Raw genomic sequence first — 23,631 nt, 5'->3', positions numbered from 1 at the left:
TGCAATAAGACATTCAACTAATCCAGTAAAGTCCAAAACAGATTAGCGTTCCTGAACTAATTGCTATTTTGTAATTAGCAATTGATCAGATGCTGAGCCAGTCTGAATACGAAATGTGTTGGTATTTTCAATCTACCCAAATAACTGGACTGAATGATTATCAATGTTATATAATATTGTGACATAACAGTGTGGTAATCCACTGTGCTTTATACAAAGACGATTGAAGTATTAAGAATACAATGCTGCGCTGTGCTGCAATAGTGCTGCACTGCATTATTGTTGCAACAATATTTATTCAATTCTTTTGGTGTTATTTGGAGAAATGAGTGCCAATGTTAGAATAATAAAAACGCCAAACTAAAGTAAGAATTATCAGCTTTCTTTTCGAATCAAATCTCACTTCACTGTGGTCATGAATCTGGATTTTACAAGGCAACGTCGAACACATCGTGGCGCGTTCAGGGACCGCTAGAAGCGGCGGGTCCAGCCCGTGGGTGGGGATTGGCGTGATTGATAGTCACCTCGAGAGAGGCGCGTACGATCGCTCGCTCGCTCGCTCGCCCGCCCGCCCGCCCGCTCGCTCTCTAGCTCGCTCGCCCGCCCGCTCGCTCGCCAGCTCTCTCGCTCCGCGCATTTGTCACTCGGGCCGGTGTCTTTCTCCACGCGAACACGCAGCCGTGCGTAAATCGATCACCCGCTCATCGTCAAACGTATCAATGAGGACGAGGTGACCTGTGAAATTCCTCGCGTCCATCTGAAGGAATTTCTTCTTTTCTTTTCTTTTTTCACCGATTGTGGAAAAGTTTCCAAGGACCGCAGTTGGAGTCCGCGGCTGAGAAGAAGCCGCTGGCGAGAGGCGCACTTTATTCCGGAGCTCTCGCAACATGTAAGCCCTTCTCCCCGTCTCTTCTCTTCCCTTCCCTTGCCTTCTCTTCTCTCCCGGTAGGAATTTCATATCCTTTATTATTAACATTCCGACGGTGTGAGCACTGCGATAAGTCAGCGCTGAAGCAAGCATTTCCCTGCAGGGGATGCATGTGTACGGCGGCAGCGCCAAGCAAACATCCGCTTCATACATTGGAGCTATGCGAGTGAGCGAGCGGGCGGTATTATTTTTATGCCACTTACAGTCAGCAAACAACACCGTGTAGAAAAGATGACATTGGCGACAATGTAGTGTTTTAACGCCATACTATTCAAGTTTTCCAAGCTTTCTTGCGCACACGCAATAATTGGAGCGTTAATTATCCGAGGAGAATAATGGGGGAAAAAAAGTTCACAATTCTATGTAATGATTAACACGTTGGCCTCTAGTTTGGTGAATGATGTCACTACACAGAGGTAAGGTAGAAATGATGTTGGTCAGCTGGTATCTGAGAGACAGAGGGCTGCGCCGCTGTGGGAGTGCTCACAGCCCACTTCAATCATGGTGAATCATTTTTTGAGCCAGCACTTTCAAGGAAGTAGACTGTCCAGTGAAGGCCACTTTGTGGTTGCGTTCTCTATGAACTATAAAATGCGTCTGCGAACTGAAGGACCCGGTAGCTGCATATAAAACTTCTTTTCCCTCGTCGCCGTCAGGGTCCGGCAGCCGATGAGGAGGTGAAGACGCCTCGCCTTCGTCGCCTTCCTCGCCTGCCTCGCCTGCCTCGCCTGCCTCGCCTGCCTCGCCTGCCTCACGCTTCCTTCTCTCAACGGCTCCATCCCACAACTCGCTTCCCACCGCCAGTCCCCCGGCGTCATGGCGTCCAGTCTGACGTGCGCCGGCGTCGTGTGGGCGTTGCTGTCCCTGCTGTGCGCCGCCGCCTCCTGCGTGGGCTTCTTCATGCCCTACTGGCTGCTGGGCACGCAGATGGACAAAGCCGTGTCTTTCGGGACCTTCCGGCGCTGCTCGTACCCGGTGCGCGACGAGGAGCGTCAGGCCACCGTCATGCTGGAGCAGTGCGGCCGCTACGCCTCCTTCCACGGCATCCCCAGCCTGGAGTGGCGCATCTGCACGGTGGTGACGGGCGTCGGCTGCGGCCTCCTCCTGCTGGTGGCGCTGACGGCGCTCATGGGCTGCTGCATCTCCGAGCTCATCTCGCGTACCATCGGTCGCGTGGCCGGGGGCATTCAGTTTGTGGGAGGTAAGCGCCAAACTGTGTATCCATTTGTCGATCGATCAGGGTGACGCTTGAGATGGTGCGAACGCTGTGTTTGTCGCTGGTATGTGCTGGCGTGTGCTGCACACATGCTGGCCAATGTTCCAAAATGTTGTTTTGACTTCAAGTGGTGTCCAGAAGCGTCACATGACTGGCGTCTGGAGAAAGGAAGGAAGCCCACGCTGTGTCTTTGCAGGCCAGCTATGAAAGCCTTTTCTTCTTTTCTTTTGGGTTTGTTTCAATTTGATCAACGCCCTCCCTCCATCCCTCCCTCCCTCCCTCCCTCCCTCGCCGGTGCGTGCGCGCGCGCGCTTTTGTTTACGTCCGTCGGTGGCTCGTGAGGGCCGGACTCGGGCCCAGGCTTTGCGGCCTCCTTTGGGACGTGGCAGCCCTCTCATTAAGCGGGCCAGCGTCGCCCGCTCGCATTCCGCGGCCGGCCGCGCTGCTATTTGCAATCGCCGTCACGCCGCTCGGCTTGGAAAAGCGACGGCCGGGCAGGTTGCCGACGGATTTGACGGAGCGTGCGGATGGGGAGGTGGATAAGGACCACCGTGGCCCATTTTAGAAAAGACGTGCTTGCATCAGACCAGTGAGAAAAATACAATTGTCAAAATCAATGTATTTGAAATGGACAAAGATGAAAACAAAGGACATTTACGCTCGAAGCGGAGTTTGCTTTCCATAGCATGCCTTTTTAAAGCACTTTTTCAATTTGAGTCGTTGTTTTTGCTCATTATAATGGATTTGCGGGGGATGAGGAGACAAAATGAAATCTGCCTTTCATGTGAGAGAATCTCATTTCAAGCTCACAATTTGCTATTTTTAGTTGGCAGATTTAAAAAAAAAAAAAAAGCAGTACGCTGCTCCATTTTTTTTTTTTTCCTCAACGCCGTCATGCTCGGCGGCCAAGTGGTTGTTGTGGTGTGTTTGAAGCGTCGCTCAGATCTTTGAAAAGTCTCACAAGGGCTAATTGGAAGTGACACAATCGGGAAGGCCGGCATTGTGCCGGCATTGCAGACGCGGGCGGGCGGGCGGGCGCGGGGGGAGCGGCCATTGGAACGCTCCGTGCCATGAGAACGGCGCCGGGACAGTTTGCGTGGGTGGCGTCAAAGAAACAATCATTTGGAATTTTTGCATCCACTCTCATGAATACAATGGCAGCCATTGTCGCCAATGTTGACGCCAAAATGTCCTCTGGAGAGTCATCCGCCTCAACGATCAAAACTCCAATAACGGAATTCAAAAAAGATTCCTGACTTGGATTAGGTTGTTAGGGATTTGGACCCGCTGGCAGTTCTCCCTGCAGAGCCTGCTCTCATCTTTTTTTGTTTTGTTTGTTTGTTTGACACTCCCTATGGCTTCTTTAATGGTGTCATTTTGGACTTTCTACTCTCCCTTTGCTTCTAATGACTGAACTTGAGTGGACTGTCAGGAAGTATTAGAGAGCTAAGGTTGGCAAACGTGTCGCAGTACCTAAATGCGCCCAGCGGGGGCGCTGCTGAGTCTGCCGCAAAGTAAAATGACGAAGATGTCGATTGTGAAGGGTCAAACTCGAGCCACTCGCGACCCAATCAATAAATGATATAATAATGACGAAGATGAACGTGCCGGTCGATTCATGAAAAGGAATTGCCGTCATCAGTGGACTGCATCTAATGATTGACACTATGACCTCGTCAGACAAAGAAGAAATAAGCTAAGCCTTACATCTGAGGGGATTGCTTGAATTAAGGCTTGAGGCAACAGACGGCGCTTAGCCAGTTTTGTCCACCCATTTTTTGTTGGGAAGGCGTATACTCAAGTACAGTGAGCTGAAAATCTGCATCAGTGCCGTCACAAAGTTTTTTTAGCTCTCACCGATGAATTTGAGGACTTCCCTCAAAAAAAGTGTTGTGTTGTGTCAAGGCGGCGTGCAACAGGCTTGTATTTTGCGCAGCCGCATCGTCCTTGAAGACCAAATGACAGGCTAGGATAGGATGCAGACAGGAAGTTGTGTGACTTTCGCTTCCCACAGCCAAAAGCAAAGGAGTTTTATGTGCGCGTCGTAAATTCTGGGTTATAACTCTAATTTCGACTCTCAGGGGAAAATTGAGAGGCCCCGCCGGATGGGCCGAGAGGATTTATTAGAGATTAGAGTCATTGAATGACACTTGACCTCTGGGTTGGGACGCTTTGCCAATGAAATACGAGCGCCGGCTGGACCCATGCCACATTTGGTGACAATTTTATATTTCAAGAGGGTGGAGGGGATTCTTATTGGTCCTCACTGCCATGACATTGAGCTCAACATTGCGCATTTTCCACATCAACAACATGCCGACAGCCGTGTTAGGCGGCAAGACGCTCGGTGGCTGCCTCACAAGCTTTTCACTTCATCTGCCTCCGCAGAAACATTCCCGGCCGGCCGGCCGGCGCCGTGGGCCAAAAGCGCGCGTCCACCCGGGGTCACGTGTTGGGCTCGGATCCATCCGCTTAAAAGACATGTCAGCACGCTACAGATTGTGCCTTCCGTACCGCCGTTGCCAAGGGCTCTTTGGCACGCCGACCGACCGGCCGGCCGGCGTGTTGTCCCGTTTTTCAAGGCATAGCAGCACAGCCGCACAGCCGGCATCATCCTTTGTTTCCGTGCGAGCAGTTGGCTCGCACTCGACGCCCCCGAGCTCGCTTACGTACGTCCAGTCCTTTCCGATGAAGAGCTCATCGTTGTCACTCTGCTGACCTTTTGCCAAGACCCGCCCACCCTCCTCTTAGTTACTGTTGCTAAGCCAAACAAGCTTGACTGTGGTTTAAAAAAAAAAAAAGGGGCATTTTAGCAAGAAGGTTGCGCCTTTGGTATGCCTTTGAAGCTCGCATCTGACACGACTTGTGAAAAGTTTCAGGATGTAGCTAAGATATCTTTGTCAACCCGGCCATACAATTCGTACACAGTGTCACATGATGCCTGATGGTACAATAATCTACAGTACGGCCTTAAGGCTCCTTCGTTTATGTTGAACGCAACCATATACTCCAAGGGAAAAAAAGCATCAGCGCCCCCTTGCGTCAGGGAGGATCAAATTTAGAAGATCCATTTGATTCGTTTTTGGTACTTCTTTAGGTATTGAGAATTTTTTAGCACAACCCTACCTAAGATGCACTCATTTTACAGATGAACTTGATGGTATCTTCGAAAGTCCACAAGGCGAGTGTTGAATAGCCGCGGCTGAACAGCCCGTGAAAATATTGTCAAATATCAATTCAAGAGCTCGGTGATGGGCCAGGTGCGAGAGAGCGCCAAATACTCTGTAGGTGCTGCTCTTATGTAGACAAACACTTGTATCATTTGTATTCCCCCGCACCGCTGATGCGATGCCACGACGATGACGGGGCGCTCGGCCTCATCGATGGAAGGGGAAAAAAAAGCCACGAGTGGAGAGGGAAAGAGCCAGCGAGCTAGTCCGGTGGACTTCAAACTGGAGCCTTTTTGGAACATTTCCTCTCTCCACTTGTTTCCTCTCCTAAAGCCAGCCGACCCACGGCAAAACACGGATGAGGCCTTTAAAGTGCAAATATTAGCCCCCACCGTTAGCTTAAGGGAAATTGCCCGTTGCAGTAGGCGCCACAATGAGGCAGGTAAAAGAATGGCTCTTGGGCCATGTGTCGTGTCTCATTACAAGCAAAGGAGATGATGAAACGTTTGAGCGTTCAATCAGGAAAGCCTCAATACACCACAAAGTACGTACGGATGGCCCACATTAGGTCCACATACTCAGCATTCATTCGCCGTGTTACAGTCTCGGGGGCGCCGCCGCCACCGCTGCTACAGTTAATTATACCCCGGCCAGGGGTGGAATGCGAGGGTCGCTGCTGTTTTTTTGCTCGGGTCAAATAGCAGGCCGGCAAAATGGAAGACGGGCTGAGCGGGCTGAGCGGGCTGAGCGGCTTTTGCAAATACGGTGACCTCAAACACGCTGGGATTAATTGACGTCGGAGCGCTTTTCCCACCGTCAATTCCGGTTAAACGGAATGGCCGAGCTCCCGTTAGATGCGCTAAGTGGCAAAATAACGCTAGCTGAGGTTGTGCTCCTGTGCGTCGGCCAATCGCTCAGTCCATTGACAAACACGAAGGAGGGAGCTTTCATTTCTTTCTTGGCGTGACAAATTTTGGAAAGCCTAAACTATGTACCCGAGGTTCACTCTCCGGGCTGGCTACCGTTGGATTTTCTCATGTTCCTGTTGGTGGCGCGCCCAAGAGGAATTTGGAGTCTGCCGGCTGGCCGGCCAGCCGGCCAGTCAGCCGGCCGGCATTGCTGCTGCTGCTGCTGCTGCTGCTGCTGCTGAGAGGCCGCTGCCTCGCAGTGTGCCCTGAGGAATGCCAGGAATTTGGAGTAGAGCTATTTGACAGGGGCCCTGCCCCCGCACTTCCTTTTCTCCAGCACGGATTTATATTTCATGGACGAACATGCTCGTCTGCTTTTTGTTGTCTTGAACAACATCCTGAAGTCTATATTTAGCTCAGAAGCTTCATGCCGAGGAGTGACACGAGCGAGCATCTCTGACAATTCTTTTTCTTTGAAGCTGCATCAAAGACACGTCGGCGCCAATGTGGATCATGTCATTAGCGACAATCCTTGTCATTGTGCCGCACGGCGATATTTCTCAAGCTGAGCCACTTGAGCTTATTTTTGCGGCATCCCGGCTTCGCTTTTCCCCGGCAGCTGGGTGGGCCCTTCGTTCCCGTTATAGGATGTGTTTTTCTGCATCAGTCACACGACACGACCCGGAAGGAGGGCGGCTCAACAAAAAAAGCCCTTCCCCGCCCGGGGTCCTGCAGCGGTCAGCGCTGTGCTGAAACGTCACCGCACGCCACCACCTACTCAAGCGGAGCGTTTACAAACGGGGTGGCCGACTCAACAGACGGATGGATGCTTTAAATCCAGAGTCCGAGTCCAGACGCGAGTCATGTTGTCACGCGTGATTCTCCAAACAATGGCCGCCTTGTGCTTCGGCTTCCTAGCGACATGCCGCCTCCTACAAAAAAAAGTCAGAGATGAGCCAGCGAGAGCTGCACGTCTGCTGCACAGCAACAATAGGCCGCCCGCCCAAGCTGATAGGCGTCTCCGGAAATCCAAAGGAGGCTGTGGTTGGAAAGCACCAAGCGTGACTATAAACAGCACACGAGCCCTTCGACACCATGCCAGCGCTCAGCAAGGCCAAATATGGACTTGTTGTGCTTCAGATGTTTGGAAGCCACAGATGTGACTTCAACAGTTGATGCAAGAAGCAGAAAGCATGTGAAATAGCCCTCATCTTGTTTAGTCAAGCCTGTTCTTTTTTTCCCCTAGCGTCAAGGTATGCATACGTAAGTGACGGATGGCCGGCCACCTTGAACATGTTTCCCAAACATCTGGAGCTCGCCAACGAGCACGTGACACGAACAGTAAGATTATTGCAAGATTTGCGGCGCTATTTTTTCATCACATGGCCATCGGAGTTGGAGTTAGCGAAGCCAAAGCAGTGCTGGATTTTGTCACATTGAGATCAGATCACATGTCCTGCCTGGCGGGCGGGAGCGGGAGATCCGGGCCCGTTTGTGCAAACTGATTAAACGGGACTTCTTTATCTTTGGCGGACGGACGAGACGGGCTAATGGCAACACCAATCTGAAGAGGTGGAATGGCAAAGCTTCTGCGGCGTCCATCTGTCTGCTTTGTGTTTTTCACCCTAAACGAAATCCATTCATTGGAAGGAATAAAAGCTTTTTGTTTTTTCCTTTTACTACCGCAGCCAGCGTTTTAATCGCACCCGCAACGTATCGATTGCCTCGAGCCCCGCGAGAGCCTGCGAAGGAAGCAATTCGAAAAACAAATAAAAGCCGTGAGCCCAAAATCATTTCCACCACAAGTTATTGTAATACGTAATCAGAAGATCCGTTTGCTTAAGTATGTTGTTAGTGTGGTCCTCTGAGGGAGGACTAAAAAGCCAAAAAGATTGGCGAGACCAAATGGGCAGATGACGTTTTTAACATCGGCAACCCATTTTTATTTTACGCTATTACTTTGCAAAATTCTGCAAAAAGAAAGAAAGAAATGAAGGAGGCGGCTTGAGCTGAATCCCACGAGACTCTGCGGCAGCTTTATTTCACAGGCAACAATTTGCACAGTGACGAGAATTAGGCTCCGCTCCGCTTACTCGTCAGCTATGTATGGCATGTCAAGGCTGCGTGTGGCATAACAATCACGCACTGGTGAAAGCGAAACAATCACTCGCTGGTGTATGCGTGTCACACCCATGCGAGCGCGTAACGCCGTTTGGTCACTGGACGGCCATCCACAACGAGGCTCGCTCTCACGCAACCACATTCCGTTCCGAGCGCGCCGCTTCACCTGGCTGCCGTTAAACCGGCAAAGAAAAATGCCGAATCCACTTTGCTACCTGGGGAGCGTTTCTTTTGCCATCTGCCATACCGCCGTGTTGGTATATCGCAAACATAATCAGTAGGCCGGACTGGTCTCCAGCTGCCTGCAGTTGGCCGCCGCCGCCGCAATTAAAAGTGAAAAGGCTCAGCTCGGAGCCGCGGGCTACGCCGCCTTTCCGAGAGACTCTGTTTATTTATTTAGTGGAAACAACTTTGTGAATGTTTCAACGGGAAAAGAGCATTGTCGGATTCTAACTTGGCCTTGGAAGAAAGTTCTGAAGAGAGCGAGCGGCCTTTCGGAGGTGTTGGCTAACCAGCTCGTCGGATTGAGTGGCCGCTTTTCAAAATGCGTCTGTCATCAAAATGCCCCGAGGGGAGGTCCTGTGACTCTTTTGCAAGTGAGCGACTCTTATTGCCGCCCCAAATACTCCCGTCAGAAATCCCAGCAGGTGCCCCAAAGTTGCCGTCAGCTGAGCGTAGCCGCAGGATAGTGCGGGTACAAGCGCTGACAGCTGTCGCCCACCCGCTTGGGGAAGGAAGGTTTGCTAACAGTAAACATCCTCCGCCGTGTCTGGAGTTCAGTGAGCCTTCGCTTCCTGAGTGAGGGGTTGGAAGCAACAGCTGACAAGCACGTGGACGCTTGCAGCTGAGATCACAAGAGATTGTTGTTTTGATTCTTTGAACGGATTTACAAATATCCGATTCGCTGGTCGTACACTGCAAGTTTGGATTGTATGCTGGAATTTTGAAATTTGGTTGAATTCTTATTCTGAAATCCGCTTGAAAATTCTTTGGTCATATTCTGAAATGAACTATTTAGATTTCAACCATGTCAGCGTTCACATGCAAAAAAAAAATCCACAAACTGGTGGCTTGTTACTTGAAGAGCCGTAAATCAAGGCACTCACAACATGTTGAAGTTATGGTCACTAAGCAGCCCGGGGCCCACCCGGGGTCCACCCGGGGCCCACCCGGGGCCCACCTGGTGACCATATGGCCCGCTGTGCTGCCTAGCAAATCAGCCCGCCCGCCCGCCCGCCCGCGGACCTGTCTTGAAGACAGATGAGGCGGCGGTGTCGGGTCTGGGGGCCCCCGGCTCCCTGCGGGGACCTCACTATTGGCTTGGTGGATTAGATGTGGATCACAGTTGACATGCCATAGCACAATGGAGGTCCATTGAGGAGGAGGTGCTGCTGGTGCTGCTGCTGCTGCTGCTGGATTCCGTTTTTTTGTGTTTTGTTCATTACTTCAACAGTGAGGGGCAATCATGTGATCGTATAACAGGATTTTCAAGATGTGTTTTATTTATACTGCTCACTGTAAGGCCATGGAAGGCAATCCAGTACTAGCGTTCAAGTTCAAGATGATGCTCAATTTGGAAGTGATTCATTTATGAGATCATGAAGTATGTATTCAGAATTATGTTTTATAAATTAGCTGGAGCCATGATCAGTACATATTTGAATTCTCACTCTATATTTAAAGTTTCTACATGATGGTTATGTTTTGTTTGTATTCAATTTCAGCATTTAAAAAAAAAAATCACTCTAACGTACTGGAGCTAAATAAGGAAACCAGAATATTCAAATGCGTTCAAATTCATGGCCGTTTAAGTCTACATTAGTAATAACGTGCCAGCGGCCCGATTCCCCCACCGCTCGGCCCGAGATGGCCGTCCGAGCCGAGCCGAGCCGAGCCGAGCCGAGCCGGCGCGAGACTCAGCGGGCCGCGCCGAGGGCGCCCTTGGATAGGTGTTACCTTCGCAGCTCAAGGTCTAACACGAGATAATTATGCCAGAGATGAAGACGATGGATGATATGTTGACGCAGCTTTCCTTAATTGCTGCCCGCCCATTGGGACTATGAATCCATTTTTTTTTTTTTTTTTATGGCAAAGGACAAAATCAAAGGAAGGGCCCGAGATGCTGTGCACTGACTGCGTGAAAAAAAACGGTAGATGCATAGCCCATTTTTGAGGGGGCTCTGCCACCCTATAATTGAACCCCCCTCAACATTTATTTGTATGTATCAAGAAATCGTCGAAATCAGCTCACATGACTAAATAATATAAATAATTGACATCATCTCTATTTTGATGACGCCAAAGTCACTCTCAACACACATTTTAACCGCAAGCGACGGACGGTACCACAGCCCACCAAGCGGCCCCGTTGTTAAGACGGACAAGAAAGTGGAGCCGTTTGTTCTGGCGAGTCTACGTGGAAAGTCTTACGCTTGTGGCAAAGCGGAGGACGTGTCGCCTGCGACCGTGCCGCCCTTTTGTTTGTTCCTCCCTCCCTCCCTCCCTCCCTCACAAAGGAAGTCAAACACAGCTTTAGCAAACTTCAGCAAAGAAGAAGAGGAGGTCGAAGGAGCTAGCTGCTCTCACTCTGCATCATCATTTATTAGCGTGGGGCTAATAGCATTGGATTTCATATCAGTAATGGCCAAGAGAGGCGGAAGACCACTCGGCCTGCCATTAGCGGCTGTTATTGATGTTCCGAAAGTTTAGCTTGCAACGCTTTGGTGTAGAAACGGGGTCATGAGGTCATAATCACAAAAATGGCTTTGACGATTATCACCATCCACGGCTGCACATTGTCACGAGAACTGTCTGTGCGTGTGTGTGTGGACATTCTTTCTAGCCTGGTGAAAGTTAAAGATGTTTTTTCAGCTGGTCACCCCAAAACCAGCAGCAACCGCCAGACTTGGAAACTCTGCTGCCACCAGTGTTGACGGGTTGGGGGGGGGGGGGGGATGGTAGCAACAGGAAAAGGGGGTAGTGGTGCGGGAGTAAGTGAGGGGCCTTCTCTGTGGAAAGAAAGTGGGAAGGAAGGAAGGCTGGCTGGCTGGCTGGCTGGCTGGCTGGCTGGCTGGCTGGCTGGCTGGCTGGCTGGCTGGCTGGCTGGCTGGCTGGCTGGCTGGCTGGCTGGCTGGCTGGCTGGCTTCCAGCGCCGCATCATAAACTGAGGCGATAGACACGCTTGGCTATCGAATTTGCTGTCGACTTAAAAGCGAGCCCGGCGGAGATAACACACGCGCAAACACAGAAAAATGCAGCCCAAGATTCCTAAATCAGGTTGCTCTGGCGACAACTACAAAAACAAGCGGACGGACGGACGGACGGACGGACGGTCGGCTGCACGCCGTCAACGTGGGAGTGTCACGTCTCCATTCTTTGCATTCCCACTCGGAGATTGAGCGTGAAGCCTTCAAGACGGGCTTTCCTCAGAGGATCAATTAAGTGATGGCAAAGCGGCAGACGCTAATCAGATGTGTAATGGAAGTCTCAGGGCTCCCTCGGGGGGCGCTGGCCGGCCGGCCGGCCGGCCCGCCCCTTCCTTCAATTCATCACCGTGTGCTGTTTTATCAGCGACACATTACAAGTTGTAATCAGTCACACGCGTCTGGTCCGGGCCGAGCCGAGCCGGGCCTCCGCTATCAATCACCGCTTGTACCGACCGCGCCAAGCGCACACGTGTTCCTTCCTGCCCATTCAGTCGGAGGATGAATGCTGCGCATCCGCTGAGTTTGAGTGGCAGCTGTCACTCACTGCCGGCTGGCCCCCGTGGCGAGTTGGAGCGGAGCTGTCAAATCCCCCCCCAAATTTGAGCACAAAGCCCAACACGGCCAACGTTTCAGGAGTCGTCTCATTCAACCGAGGCCGATTTAAATATATGAAATAATACGAATGAAACTAAAATGAATCAATTCAAACCGACGTGACACCTGGCGCCGTGATTTAGCCAGCTATTCGACTTCCCCGTTAGGCAAACAATGGATCGATCCAGGAAAAGAAACATTTCTGAAGGAAAGCAAACATTTCATGCTCACTTGCTCCGTGAAGGATATTCCAAACAAACCTGGCTTGCATTTCCCAGAGGCCAGATTATGGCGTGCGAAAGTGAAGGAGACGTCTGCAGCCCTAATGTGCCCACGCAAGGCGGCAAAAATGAAATTTCTAATTGGCAAACAGACGGCTTCTTTTGACACTGTGGACATGCATGCGCAAAAATGATGACGGCACAAGCAGATGGTATTTTTGGTGAAAGTTGCCTTCACTTTCAATCATTGAAGGACTCAAAGACATCATTTCATTTGAACGGGAAGCTGCAAGCAAGCATCTGTTTTCCTCCAAAGTTCAAAATCTGTTTGTAACATGAAGGAAAAATCTTGGCTTCCATTTCAGAAATCAGATTCAGTCTTATCCTTACTTTAAGTGCTAAAATGCCTTTGTGGCTTTTTTGGGGGGTTATTTAAGTTGGCGTTAAGGATGCCAAGGTCTGCTTTAAATGATTCATATCGGCGATGATCCACTTTTTTTTTTTTTGAAGTGAGGGACACGTCAGTTACTGTCAGATTTCTGAAGAGCAAACATTAACAATACTTGCTAGCCTCAAGATTTCATTGTGGGGGGGGGGGGGGGGGGGGGGGGGGCTCTTTGGAAAGGGAAAAACATTCACCAAGGTGAGCAGTGTGCGTGCGTGTGTGCTTGAGCAAGCACTTGCAATGCACGTCAGGCCCCAGGCTGGGCTGTCGGAGCCAACGTGTTTTGGTTGCCACGGTGAAGAGCACCTTTGGTAGACTTTTGCGCATGGTCAACAACATCACTCAGGCTCACTCGTAAAAGCGTGGCGGCGGCGGTGGCGGCGGGCGCACTTGACTCGCCGTCTCGCCTTGTTGTCTTTCATGTGAACGCCCGTTAACGGTGGTCATGGCTAACTGTCACCCGAAATGTTCAGCCAACCTGACGGGAAATGAGGCGAGCAGCTGGCTTTTTTTCTTTTCTTTTTTTCCCTTTCTTTGTTTTCTTCCCGAGTCTTGCCGTCAACGAAACGGCTCCCGGGTTGCTCCGAGATTGCTTTTTCAGCTGTCGGCCTGGTTCCCCGCGGACGTCTTTCTCTTTCTTCGCAACTTCCGTGAGAATTTGAAATTCCTTTTGATAATGGATTGCGAGAAGACGACGGTGCAGGGATCCCCAAGCAGCAGTCTGCGGTCCCCACTTGGTACTGGGCCAAAGATACCGAAAAAAATGGCAGCGTGTAATATCATTTCACTCGTCCCCCTGGCCAAACGACAGAGCAAAAAGTGGAGACAAAGCACCAAAGATTCTCTCTCCATTAACAAGCCAGACGACGTCACGTCACTTCCTTGACACCAATTTACGAGTCTCTCATTCGCAAATGCAAATGTGGCCGACAGCTGCCAGTAGCAAAGTGCTAAAATGAGCCAAAGCAATCCGCAACGAGGTTGATATTTGACTTCCTCCTCCTCGGAGCTTCTCCAGGTTTTCCACCGTGTTGGGCCGGAGAACACGGTAGTGCTGAGTGTGGCCTGGCCATATGGGGATGGCTGGGGGGAGGAGGGCGCCGTATGGTGGCAGGAAAGGAAGGCAGGGAAACAAGACAGCCACCAACACGCACAGCCGCGCGACATTACATAAGTGAAGAAGCGCGCCGGAAGAATGACCTATTTGTGTCACTTGAACCAGAATGAAGTAGTTGTATTCCCTTTGCCACCGTAGCACGCGTGCTAATCTCAGTTAGCCCATCTACGGTGTTTTGCATTCTATTCGAGCAGACGTTCATTTTATCGACGCTCGAACATTTGAGTATTGTGAGAGTGACAACAAAACATCTTAGTGGGCAAGCTTTCATTTCCCGAGAGTGACGTTTTGCCATCCGCTCAGTGCAAAATGGCAGCAGAACTAAAAGTCACTAAAGAAGTGTACTGTATTTACTTGCAGGCTCCTGTCGAGTTGCCGCCAAGTCTTTGAGCGACATCCAAAAAGTCAGCTCCTATTTGACATTTAGCCACATTTCGACTCTGTTCCCTGTCACGGCGCTGAAAAGAATGCTTGCGCTCGGAGGATTGATGACAGCCTACCAGGGAAGGGGGTGGGGGTGGGGGGGGGAGCAATGATGGGCTGGGGAATAGGTGTCTCGGCTGTATTTTCTGACCTTTCCGCCGGCAGCACGCTGAGGATTTGTGTGCCATCTGCAGCCCTGCGGGTAAGGCCTAATCCCAGCCAGCGCCGTTGTCGTAAACCTCTCCGCCCGCCTTATCTCGCTCGCGCATTCCCCAGCGCGTGACGCATCTACCTGCGTCAACAAATACGAGCTGGAAACGACGGGGATATGAAACAGATAGGCATCGCCGGGGAACAACCTCCTTTTGACCCGCCGCATGAATACGGCCTATTGTCGCCGAGATATCGCTTTCCACGCTCTTCGGGGGGGGGGGAGGGGAATTGCAGATTCAGCTGAAGAGCTCCTTGGGTGGGCCAACTTGGAAGTACTTGGAAACGCTCATTGACATTGGAAATGGCCACTTTTAAGGAATTCAACTGTAACACGCACATGGAAATGTCAAGATTGATTCTTATTGGAATGTAAATGTCACGTGCGGTAGCGGAGACGGCTTCTCGCAAACGTCACGTAAACGTTTGTGTTTGGGCTGCGGCTTGTGAGAGCGCCGCCGTTCCTTTATTGTCATATTTCTTTATTGGTAATTAGTTTTATTGCACAAGCGGCGCAGGCTGTATCTCTGCTCGGCCGTGAAGAGGATGCGAGGAGGAAATTGGGAGGATGCGCTCGTGACGTCGCTGCCGTCCGTCACAAGTGGCCGTTATGAAGAAATGGATCCAAAATAAGATATGAAAGGATGGAAAATGGACGTAGAGTACAAAGAAACGGTTCATCGGTACATGCTTTTTACAGAGGATAGGTGTCAAACTTGAGGCCCGGGGGCCAGATAGGGCCCGCCACATCATTTGATGTGGCCCGCAAAGACGAATTTTGCATGGATTTGGTGTCATTACTAAAATGACAAATTGTCTTCACTTTTTATGGAAGATTTCACCATTTTTTCCGTTGAAATGAAGTCAGCTTCCAAGCACTCGCTTGCAATTTCTCCAGAAATGGAATTGTCTCGTTTGTCCAGTGTTTAATCATTACGGCTTGGTTCGTTTTCATCACAGCAGGAAGCCCCAGCCACGGCAGCAATTCCAAGCAAGTGGGATTTGTACACGCACGCCGTAATGCAATCTTTTCCCTCCCCTTGTGACTTACTGCTTGGAATCGTTCAGGCTGGACTTTCTTTTCTTGTTTCTATTAATCTGGCTGAAGTGCCGTGATGCATGGCTAGCTCGCTCGGTCGCTCGGTGCCGAATCTCACTTCCCTCGCTCGCGTAGGGAGCGTTTAGCGCGTTTCCAGCCGGGCCCCTCCCCCCGTTCATTCATCTAATTTTTACGGTGGATGGTCTTCAGGCAAAGTCTGATCCCATTTATATCTTTTTATAGCGCACCAGGAGGAGGGAAAAGCTCCTGTTTGCTCAGTGAATTGTGGCTGAAAGTCAAGCGGCGGCGGCGGCGGCGGCGGCAGCGGCGCCTGGCACAAAGCCGTCCGCCCCTCCGTCCGTCCGTCCGTCCGTCCGTCTTACAATCGAGCTTCACATGGCTACCCCCGCCAAGGATGCGGTGACCTTCAGCTTTAAGTTGATGGACCAGGGAGGCGGGGCCTTGACCCACTAAGGCTCAACCTCTCCATCAAGAGCTCCCGCGTTCCCAGACAGCCGCTATTGTTCCTTAATAAATTCACAGAATACTAATGAGGCAGCTTCAGTCCGGGCAAGGGGCACGACACCAACGAGGAATGTGGAATGGAGAACATAGGCAGGCATATGCTTCTTTTAGATTTAGATGTCACCTCACGTCAATGAATCAGATATTAACTGATATTTTTTTTAAAAATCAGTGTGAGGGCAAATCTTTTTTCTTGTTCTGCTCCGATTTTTCTTTCTTCGTTTGGCTGGCTGCCTCTCACAGGTCAATCTCAAGGACGGATGAAGGAATTATCAGTTTCCGTTTCATGGCTGTAATTTCGCCAAGGTTTTGGACCTGGCCGACCCGGTCGCTGGGAGTGCGTCTATCTCCGCCGTCGAGGTGCCATTTATCCTGCTCACATCGTGTAAATCTTTCAGCACCGCTAGCCCGAGGTCGTGCGCCGTGACATTCATCTCAGCTCAACGGGCTCTTGATTTTTTTCTCCGAGTCGTGTCGGGTCCACGGACACGTTCTTTACGGCTCAATCAATCAGAGTGTAGCGGAATGCCGAGCCGGCGGCGACCCCTGCGGCGGCCTTCGCGCAGCCCACAGCCAGAGGATTAGCATTGGCATCGTTAACATTTATACTTTTTCTCATGCTAATTGCTTCGTACATCTGGAAAAATGATCTGTTATGTGGGAAAAAATCTGCAATACAAATGAGCAAAAGTCCCGTAATGGAAATTGACCAAAATGGGATGGCGGGCGGGCGACAAAGGAGAAGTGGCCACTTGGACCCACGGTGTGGAAAATGCAGCCTTTGTTTGCAAAGTGGTGCTTTCTAGCACATCGGCAGCTCAAAGTTAATTTTGCCATTTTTCACAGCAACACATTTCCTAATTTCTCGCCATTGCGGCGTAACCGTGTTTTATCTCTCAATTGGAGCCGCAGACGCCTTCACGTTCATGAATACTGATGAATTGTCATGAAGCGACTTTTTGTATAGGATTCATAAAACGGGAGGGAGGGGGGGTGGGGGGGGATTTTGCCTAATTGAGTTAGATTGTTGATTCTCCTAATCCTGACACGAGTCTGCTCCGTCTGCAAATTTAAAAGTGGAAGTGCGCCGCAAATGACTCGCCGCCGTGCCGGTTGAGTCGGACAGGTAATACATACTAATCCTGTGCAAATTGACTTTATTTGTAACGTACAGTTTTGCCCGCTTCTTTTTTCGGATGCGGCGTAATAAAGCGGAAGGTTTATGGGGAAGGCTCGTGAATCATCAAAATTGCATCCGGCGCGCTGAATTTATGTCCGAGTCAGCGACGGTAGAAAAAGAGATTAGGAAAATGCAGCCATATTCAAGTGAACTTATTATTCGCATTCTTTTGGTCATTACTCAAACTGCTAACTTTGTGAAATAACAGTTTATTTGGCCAAACTTCTCTAGTGGTTGGTGGGGCATGTAAAAGAGGAACCTTCTTGTGCCCACAGTTTGTTTGTCAATCAACACAAGTCCAGTAAATGAACTTGGGCATGTCTCAATTGACTTTAAGATACTTCCTTGACAACAAGGTACCACAAGAAGATATCTTCTAAGACCAAATCCGCGAGGCTTAGCTGCGAACAGATGGCAGTTGATTTGATAGGCTCACTTTCTAAAATGATAAAGGTGATTTCTTTTCTGATATGGTCGATGGTGAGCTACAGGAATGTCTTTTTTCCTGAAAGTCAAATTCATTCATGGCTCTAATGGAAGCCATATGTAGTATGTGGGCGGATGGCCGCGTTCCATCTGTACTCTCTCAAGTATCATTGGCCCAAAACGGCTCTTTTATGAAAAATTCTTGTCCGATTAGGAGGACATTGCGCGCCGCTCCCTCCGCAGCTGCTGCTCGACTGAATTTTCCACGAGGTTCGGGGGGATAATAGAACGAGCAGAGATTCATCTCAAACAATCCGGGGCGTTGCCTGCCTGCCTGCTTAACTACTTTTGCATTCATCACTCTCTTCCAGCTGCTTTTTTATTTTTGCTGCTCTGCCTCCAGGCCTTTAGCGCTTTCACGAACGTGTCTATCACAACAACTTATTATCCTGTAATCATCTGTGATCATGAGAGGAACGCATCGCCCGAGGCAGTGAGGGCCACTTTCAGGTGTTCATCTGGATAAATTGCGAACCAGGGAGCATTTGCGACAATGCCAACAGATTCCCAGAAACAATTGTTGGACATGATTTGTGAGAAAGCTGTTCTGTCGTGCGCCGGTCAACAAAGTATCACTTTCTGTCTCGTTGAAAGAAACCCTCATTGGTGCAAATGAATGAAGCCGGATTTGGATGGGAGGATCTCATGCATTTGTTTTCTCTATTCAAACTGTGCCACTTGACAGCTCCAAATCATGGCTCTCCTTCTAAAGTCAACTCACTCACACGTCCAAAGTAATTCACACCTCGAAAAATGACACAATGGCATTTGTTGCCCTTTTTCTTTCTTCTTCTTCTTATCTTTCAGCGGCAAGGCAATGACAAAAGGCGCAATCGCAGTGTGAATTTCAATGGGCCGCCCTTTCTTGACTCCCTTTTGCTTTCAATCTTGCGACGTATCCAAGCAAAGGGCGCTTTTCATCCACGGCTACGCAGGATCAAGCAGATATGATATATGATTAGGGAGCAGCCGCTTGATACATTGCGAGATGTCAAGCACACTCGCACACGTTGGGTCACGCCCAGGTTCTCCTTTTGTGCTCCCCTATTGTGTTACCTTACACATTACGTAGTATATCTTTTTTTTTTTTTTTTTTTTTTGGGCTGGGTGCACTCCAAGGCGGTAATAGCCGCACATGACTCCAAAACCACATGTAGCCTTATCTGACAATAGCCTTAGCACACTGAATAAGAGGCGATGGCTAATTTAGCAGGCTAGCTCAGAGGTCAAAAATGAAAAGCTAACAAGGGCGTTGAAAAGAAAGCTAACGTAGCATGGCAAAAACCTTTGAACAAATTGATGTGACTTGCCTAACCCGAGCAAAGACTTGACTCAACTTGCTCGAAACGTTGTGTCATTTATCCTATACTGGCTTCAAACTTGGCTAAAAACAAGCAAGCGGCTTTTTAGAGCACGCCTCGCCGTGTGTGTGTGTTGCACTTGGGTGTTGAGGGAATATTGCGTTGTCTTTTCAAACGTGCACTCCTCGCAACCCCGAGGGGAAAAAAAACATTAGCGCCTGTGAAGTGAACGCACCACTTGGAAGCCAAGCGGCTACAAAACAAACGCACGCTACTGCTGGTAGAAGGATCTCGGCGCCCCCCCCCCCCAAGCGCCCGCCGTGGCATTGTCTTTTGAAAGGAAAACGTCACCAATGCGTTTTGATGTCTGCAAACAGGACTTTGAAATATTCACCGCATTTGGGGCGCTATTCGTGTGAAAAGTGGTTGCGGCTTTCATTTTTTAGCTTGTCAGGTCTTAGGTTAGTTGCTTAGTTAGTTTGTGATTTCATTGATCAGTTACGCATGTGAGTTGGTTTAGGACGACTGATCAATAGTTATTTGGTTCCATCTGAGTGGCTATCGGGGTTTTTGTTTGCTTGGTGACCTTGAAAGGGATTATCTCTAGCTTCTCGACTGAGCACCTCGACACAAAAAAAAAAAAGAGCCAGCAGGCTGTTAAAGGGCTTTTTCATCAGGTAACCAAATAAAAGGATGGGGATTAAAGAAGCCTGGAGGAGACAATGAACTCTGAAAAGTGAGTGGATGCTGATGAAATGCCAGGCAAATGAAGAAAGATCAGCGCGCACGAGCGAGCGAGCGAGCGAGCAAGCGAGGGGATCCACTCCATTTATGGAAGTCGGCACGGCACGCCACGCCACGGCGCGGCGCGGCACGGCGGCCTTTCAGAGAAGCCATTAAGGCCGGAGATAGTCGCTCTGATAATGGAGATCAATCCAAACTCAATCTCACGGGAACTTGTCGGTCTTCTTGGACCACGGGCGAATGCGGGCCGCAGCACTTGACCTTCTCGGAAAGCGGAGGGCGTCACCTTTGGCCCGCGTGCTTGACGGTCAAAGCTCACACCGCCTTTTTTCGATTTCCTTCATGTTGAAAGCACACAAGGGTGGCACCCTCTCTATTGTTTTACGCGCTCAAATCAAAGCCAATCTGGACTCTTTGGAAGCAAGAAAGATTCTTCTTAGAATACATCGACGCTCCACTTTCTTGTGGTGAGAAGGGCGAAAATTCTGTTGGATGACACGCTGCTGCCGCCGCCGCCGCCGCGTCTCAGTCAGTGTTGCACTTCAAAGGGAATCCGGGATATTGTTAAATATTAATGGGGAATACATTATGCGCCTACTTTCACTCTTAACGGTGGCAAATTTGAATCAAAACAACGTTTGACAATGTTATGCAACACCACAACACCTCAGCGCGTGTGCGTGCTCGTGTTGGCTGCTCGCACAAGGATTTACATCCAATCCCTCGGTGTGTCACTTTTTCTATGATGCGTGGCTCAAAGTTGAAATTTGGGAAGGAGAAGCGGTTAAGTTGTCACGGATGGGGAGGAAAAAATCCTTTGAGCCTCTCTGATCCTGAGCTGGAATTACATAAGCGTTTTTTTTTTTTATATAAACATATATATAGTATTTTGTATCCATGTTTCATTACAGATGATTCACTTGAATTGCTTGTACAGTAAACTCCATGTATTTTTTTTCTTATTTGGTGCAACTTGTTCACTTGAAGTGTTATAATTGTCGAATCTTTAAAAGTGTCAAAACATTTATTTGAGGCCGGTCTAGCATTTGTCGGCCTCTGTACGGACATAAACAAGAGTTGAGAAGAATGCCAACGAAAGTAGTGGCAACGCGTGAATCCGAGCGCTGTCTCACAAGCTTGTGTACGTTGTGGAGGATTTGAAGTCAAACACAAAAGCGAGACATGAAGAAGGCGGGCTCGGGTACGCCTCCCAGGAGGCCGGCCGGGAGCCCTCCTAAAGCTCCGCCGCGCCTCGCTCGCTCATTATGGGCAAACTTATGAATATATGAAGAAACATCCGCTAGCGAGGACTTTGCTACGCACTTCGACGTGTGATTATAATAATCCCCGGCAAAGGTGTTTTTCGCGAGTCATGATTTCACCTCCAAAACAAAAAACACATTGGATATTCAAAACAGCCAGCCGCAATTTGGTCAAAGGAAAGTCCGCTCGCCTAATGCTCACATGTCTGGAAAATTAGCATCAATGTTTGTCATTAAAAACACACACTAGAGCTCATTAGGGGACCTTCTCTGCCTCTTCTTCTTCTTCTTCTTATCCACATGCTGTGCTACTACATTCAAAGCAACTCTGAATTTAGACTTGAGGCGGGCGGGGGAACACAGTCCATGTGCACTTCCTGTGTATTTTGTTTTAATCAGCTATTTTTAAGAGTTAAGTTGTAAAACGAGTTTGAGAGCTGATTAACTTGTTGAAATGGGATCATAGCGGGGGATGACTGTCTACAGTATTTTTCCCAGTCATCATCACTAACCTGTGGCCTCCTCATCTCGCAGGCCTGCTCATCGGATCGGGCTGTGCGCTCTACCCACTCGGATGGGACAGCGAGGAAGTGCAACAGACGTGCAGCAACAGCTCAGACCAGTTTCAGCTCGGTGAGATGATGCAATCGCTAAAAAACCCCAAAAAATACTTCAGTATTTGAATTGAATCCAATATGGCAGCAAAAAAAAGAAAACGAGAGATTTTCTTCATGACATTTTCCAAACGCAACCATCGCTATCAAATTAGCATGATTTAAAAAAACTTTTCACGTACGGTTGCATTCTCATACGTGACAAGCTTGTTAGCACGCTCTCACAAGCATGTTTGGCGCCAAAAGCGTTGAGAACATCTCCAAGGCTGCAAATAACCTCAACAATTTTTTTTTTTTTTTTTTTTAACAACATCACACCACCTGCTCGTTAGCGCCTCGGTTCATTTATATTTTTCTTTGCAGGCTCCTGCCAGATCGGCTGGGCCTATTACTGCACGGGGGCCGGGGCGGCGGGCGCCATGCTACTGTGCGCCTGGTTGTCGTGTTTCGCCGGCAAGAAGCAGAAGCAGTACCCGTACTGAAGGTCGGAGGAGCTCTGGCGACGATGCACGGCGAGGGAAAAACTGCAGGGACTCTTTCATAATGCAGCACACACACAAACAACACTGCTCAAAAAAAAAAAACAGAAGGAAGGCGTACAGTGAACCACCGCATATTGGCAAATCCTCTTTTTTTTTTTTTTTTTTAAATCCTGTGTTATCTGCTTTTTTTGTACAGACCACAGCCATATCAAATTTGAAAATATTGCTTTGGTGTTGGTCCTGAGGAAAGGAAGGACTTCATTTGGTCAGGCTCTTGTCATGTCTAACAGGAAAAAGGTGTTTTGGCGCCCTCTTGTGGCACGTGTAGGAATTATGAGCTTTTTTGGGTGTGCACTGATTGCTCGCAAAATGTTGATGATTTGAGTCAAGGTTAGTCGACCGTACCTACATTTCAGAACGGACCCAACGTGAACTGTAATTTTTAGCGAGTCACCTGGTTTGAGTGAGTGGACATTTTTCAATTGTTCAATGTTTCAGTACGCCAAGAAGTTGAAAAGCTCAATTCTTACCTACCGGGTCAGGATGGAACGCTTTCCAAGGACGTCCAATTTTCCATGAGTCTTCCATTGCGTCTCTGTTGTGACCTGCAAACGGAGGCACTTTCTGGTGTTGCCGCATTTTTTCAAGGATTTTGCTAATTGCCATCACACTGTTATCAATGTTATCCATGCGGAGAACGTGTGACATCTTTGGAAAAAGTCAAAGGACTCGTGGGAACACCTGTTGAGAATCCTTGATAGAGAGCAGCTGGGCGTTCAAACATTTCAAGAAGGTCAAAGGTCAGAGCGCATTTGAGGTTCATCGGGAAATTTCACGCATTTGGTGTGCTAGCTACACATGTGCACGCACACGCAGCTGTTTGTGGTGCTTGATTTATGGAACCACTTGTCTTTTTCTTCAACCTGTTGATGTTTTTGTGTCCTGTGATGAAGACTTGCGTAACAATATGATTTCCCACTTCAATGTAACGTGAAGTGTTCTTCCTCACCTGTGTCATCGTTGCCTTAAAGCCCCTAAATGCAATAACCCCCCCGCCCAAAAAAAGAAGGCCGCATATCTTCTATGTTGTGTATGATCACGTACTTTTATCTTCATGGCACGTTTTGTTTTGTTTTGTTTTGTATTCACGCCTCAAATGATTCTGTTTTGTAAATAAATGTTTATGGAAAAGGTTGCCTTGCGTGGTTTATTGCAGCTCGCATTCCTAAAAAGCTTTTTCCCATGACCTCCTGATCCTTTTCCCCCAGTCCTCCCCTCCCCTTTCCAATCGATAAGGAGGATAAGGACAGGCGGACGCGCTCAGAATAACTTTTATCGACGTGCTCCATCCCGCGACCTTCACTCCCATTTATTTGCCTTTTGATCAGCGGGCGGGATGCAGCCGGCCGGACCGAGCGCCTCGGACCTGCGATGCTTAC

General features: G+C 49.3%; 2 protein-coding genes across 3 annotated transcripts in view; one reads left to right on the top strand and one right to left on the bottom strand.

The window, feature by feature from the left end:
- Nucleotides 1-21,749, bottom strand: part of cog6 (component of oligomeric golgi complex 6) — a 34,020-nt gene extending 12,271 nt beyond the window's left edge. The window contains exon 1 of the mRNA XM_049726354.1: nt 21,609-21,749. The gene's annotated coding sequence lies outside the window, so the exon portion shown is untranslated. The remainder of the gene's footprint in view (nt 1-21,608) is intronic.
- On the top strand, nt 611-23,387 carry LOC125972599 (lipoma HMGIC fusion partner-like). 2 transcript variants are annotated; one of them, XM_049726372.1, is made up of 4 exons: nt 611-889; nt 1,585-2,129; nt 21,631-21,729; nt 22,074-23,387. In XM_049726372.1, exons 2-4 carry the CDS (start codon nt 1,745-1,747, stop codon nt 22,190-22,192), a joined length of 603 nt encoding a protein of 200 aa, XP_049582329.1. In that variant the 5' UTR covers nt 611-889; nt 1,585-1,744; the 3' UTR covers nt 22,193-23,387. The 2 variants fall into 2 exon arrangements, with proteins under 2 accessions (XP_049582329.1, XP_049582330.1); XM_049726373.2 differs by lacking the exon at nt 611-889 and adding an exon at nt 1,145-1,432.
- Nucleotides 23,388-23,631: the final 244 nt, after the last annotated feature.

This window comes from Syngnathus scovelli, chromosome 7 (genome assembly GCF_024217435.2).
Source record: "Syngnathus scovelli strain Florida chromosome 7, RoL_Ssco_1.2, whole genome shotgun sequence".
Taxonomy (NCBI): Eukaryota; Metazoa; Chordata; class Actinopteri; order Syngnathiformes; family Syngnathidae; genus Syngnathus; species Syngnathus scovelli.
The sequence above is the reverse complement of the archived record's forward strand: the minus strand, read 5'-3'. Positions and strand labels throughout refer to the sequence as shown.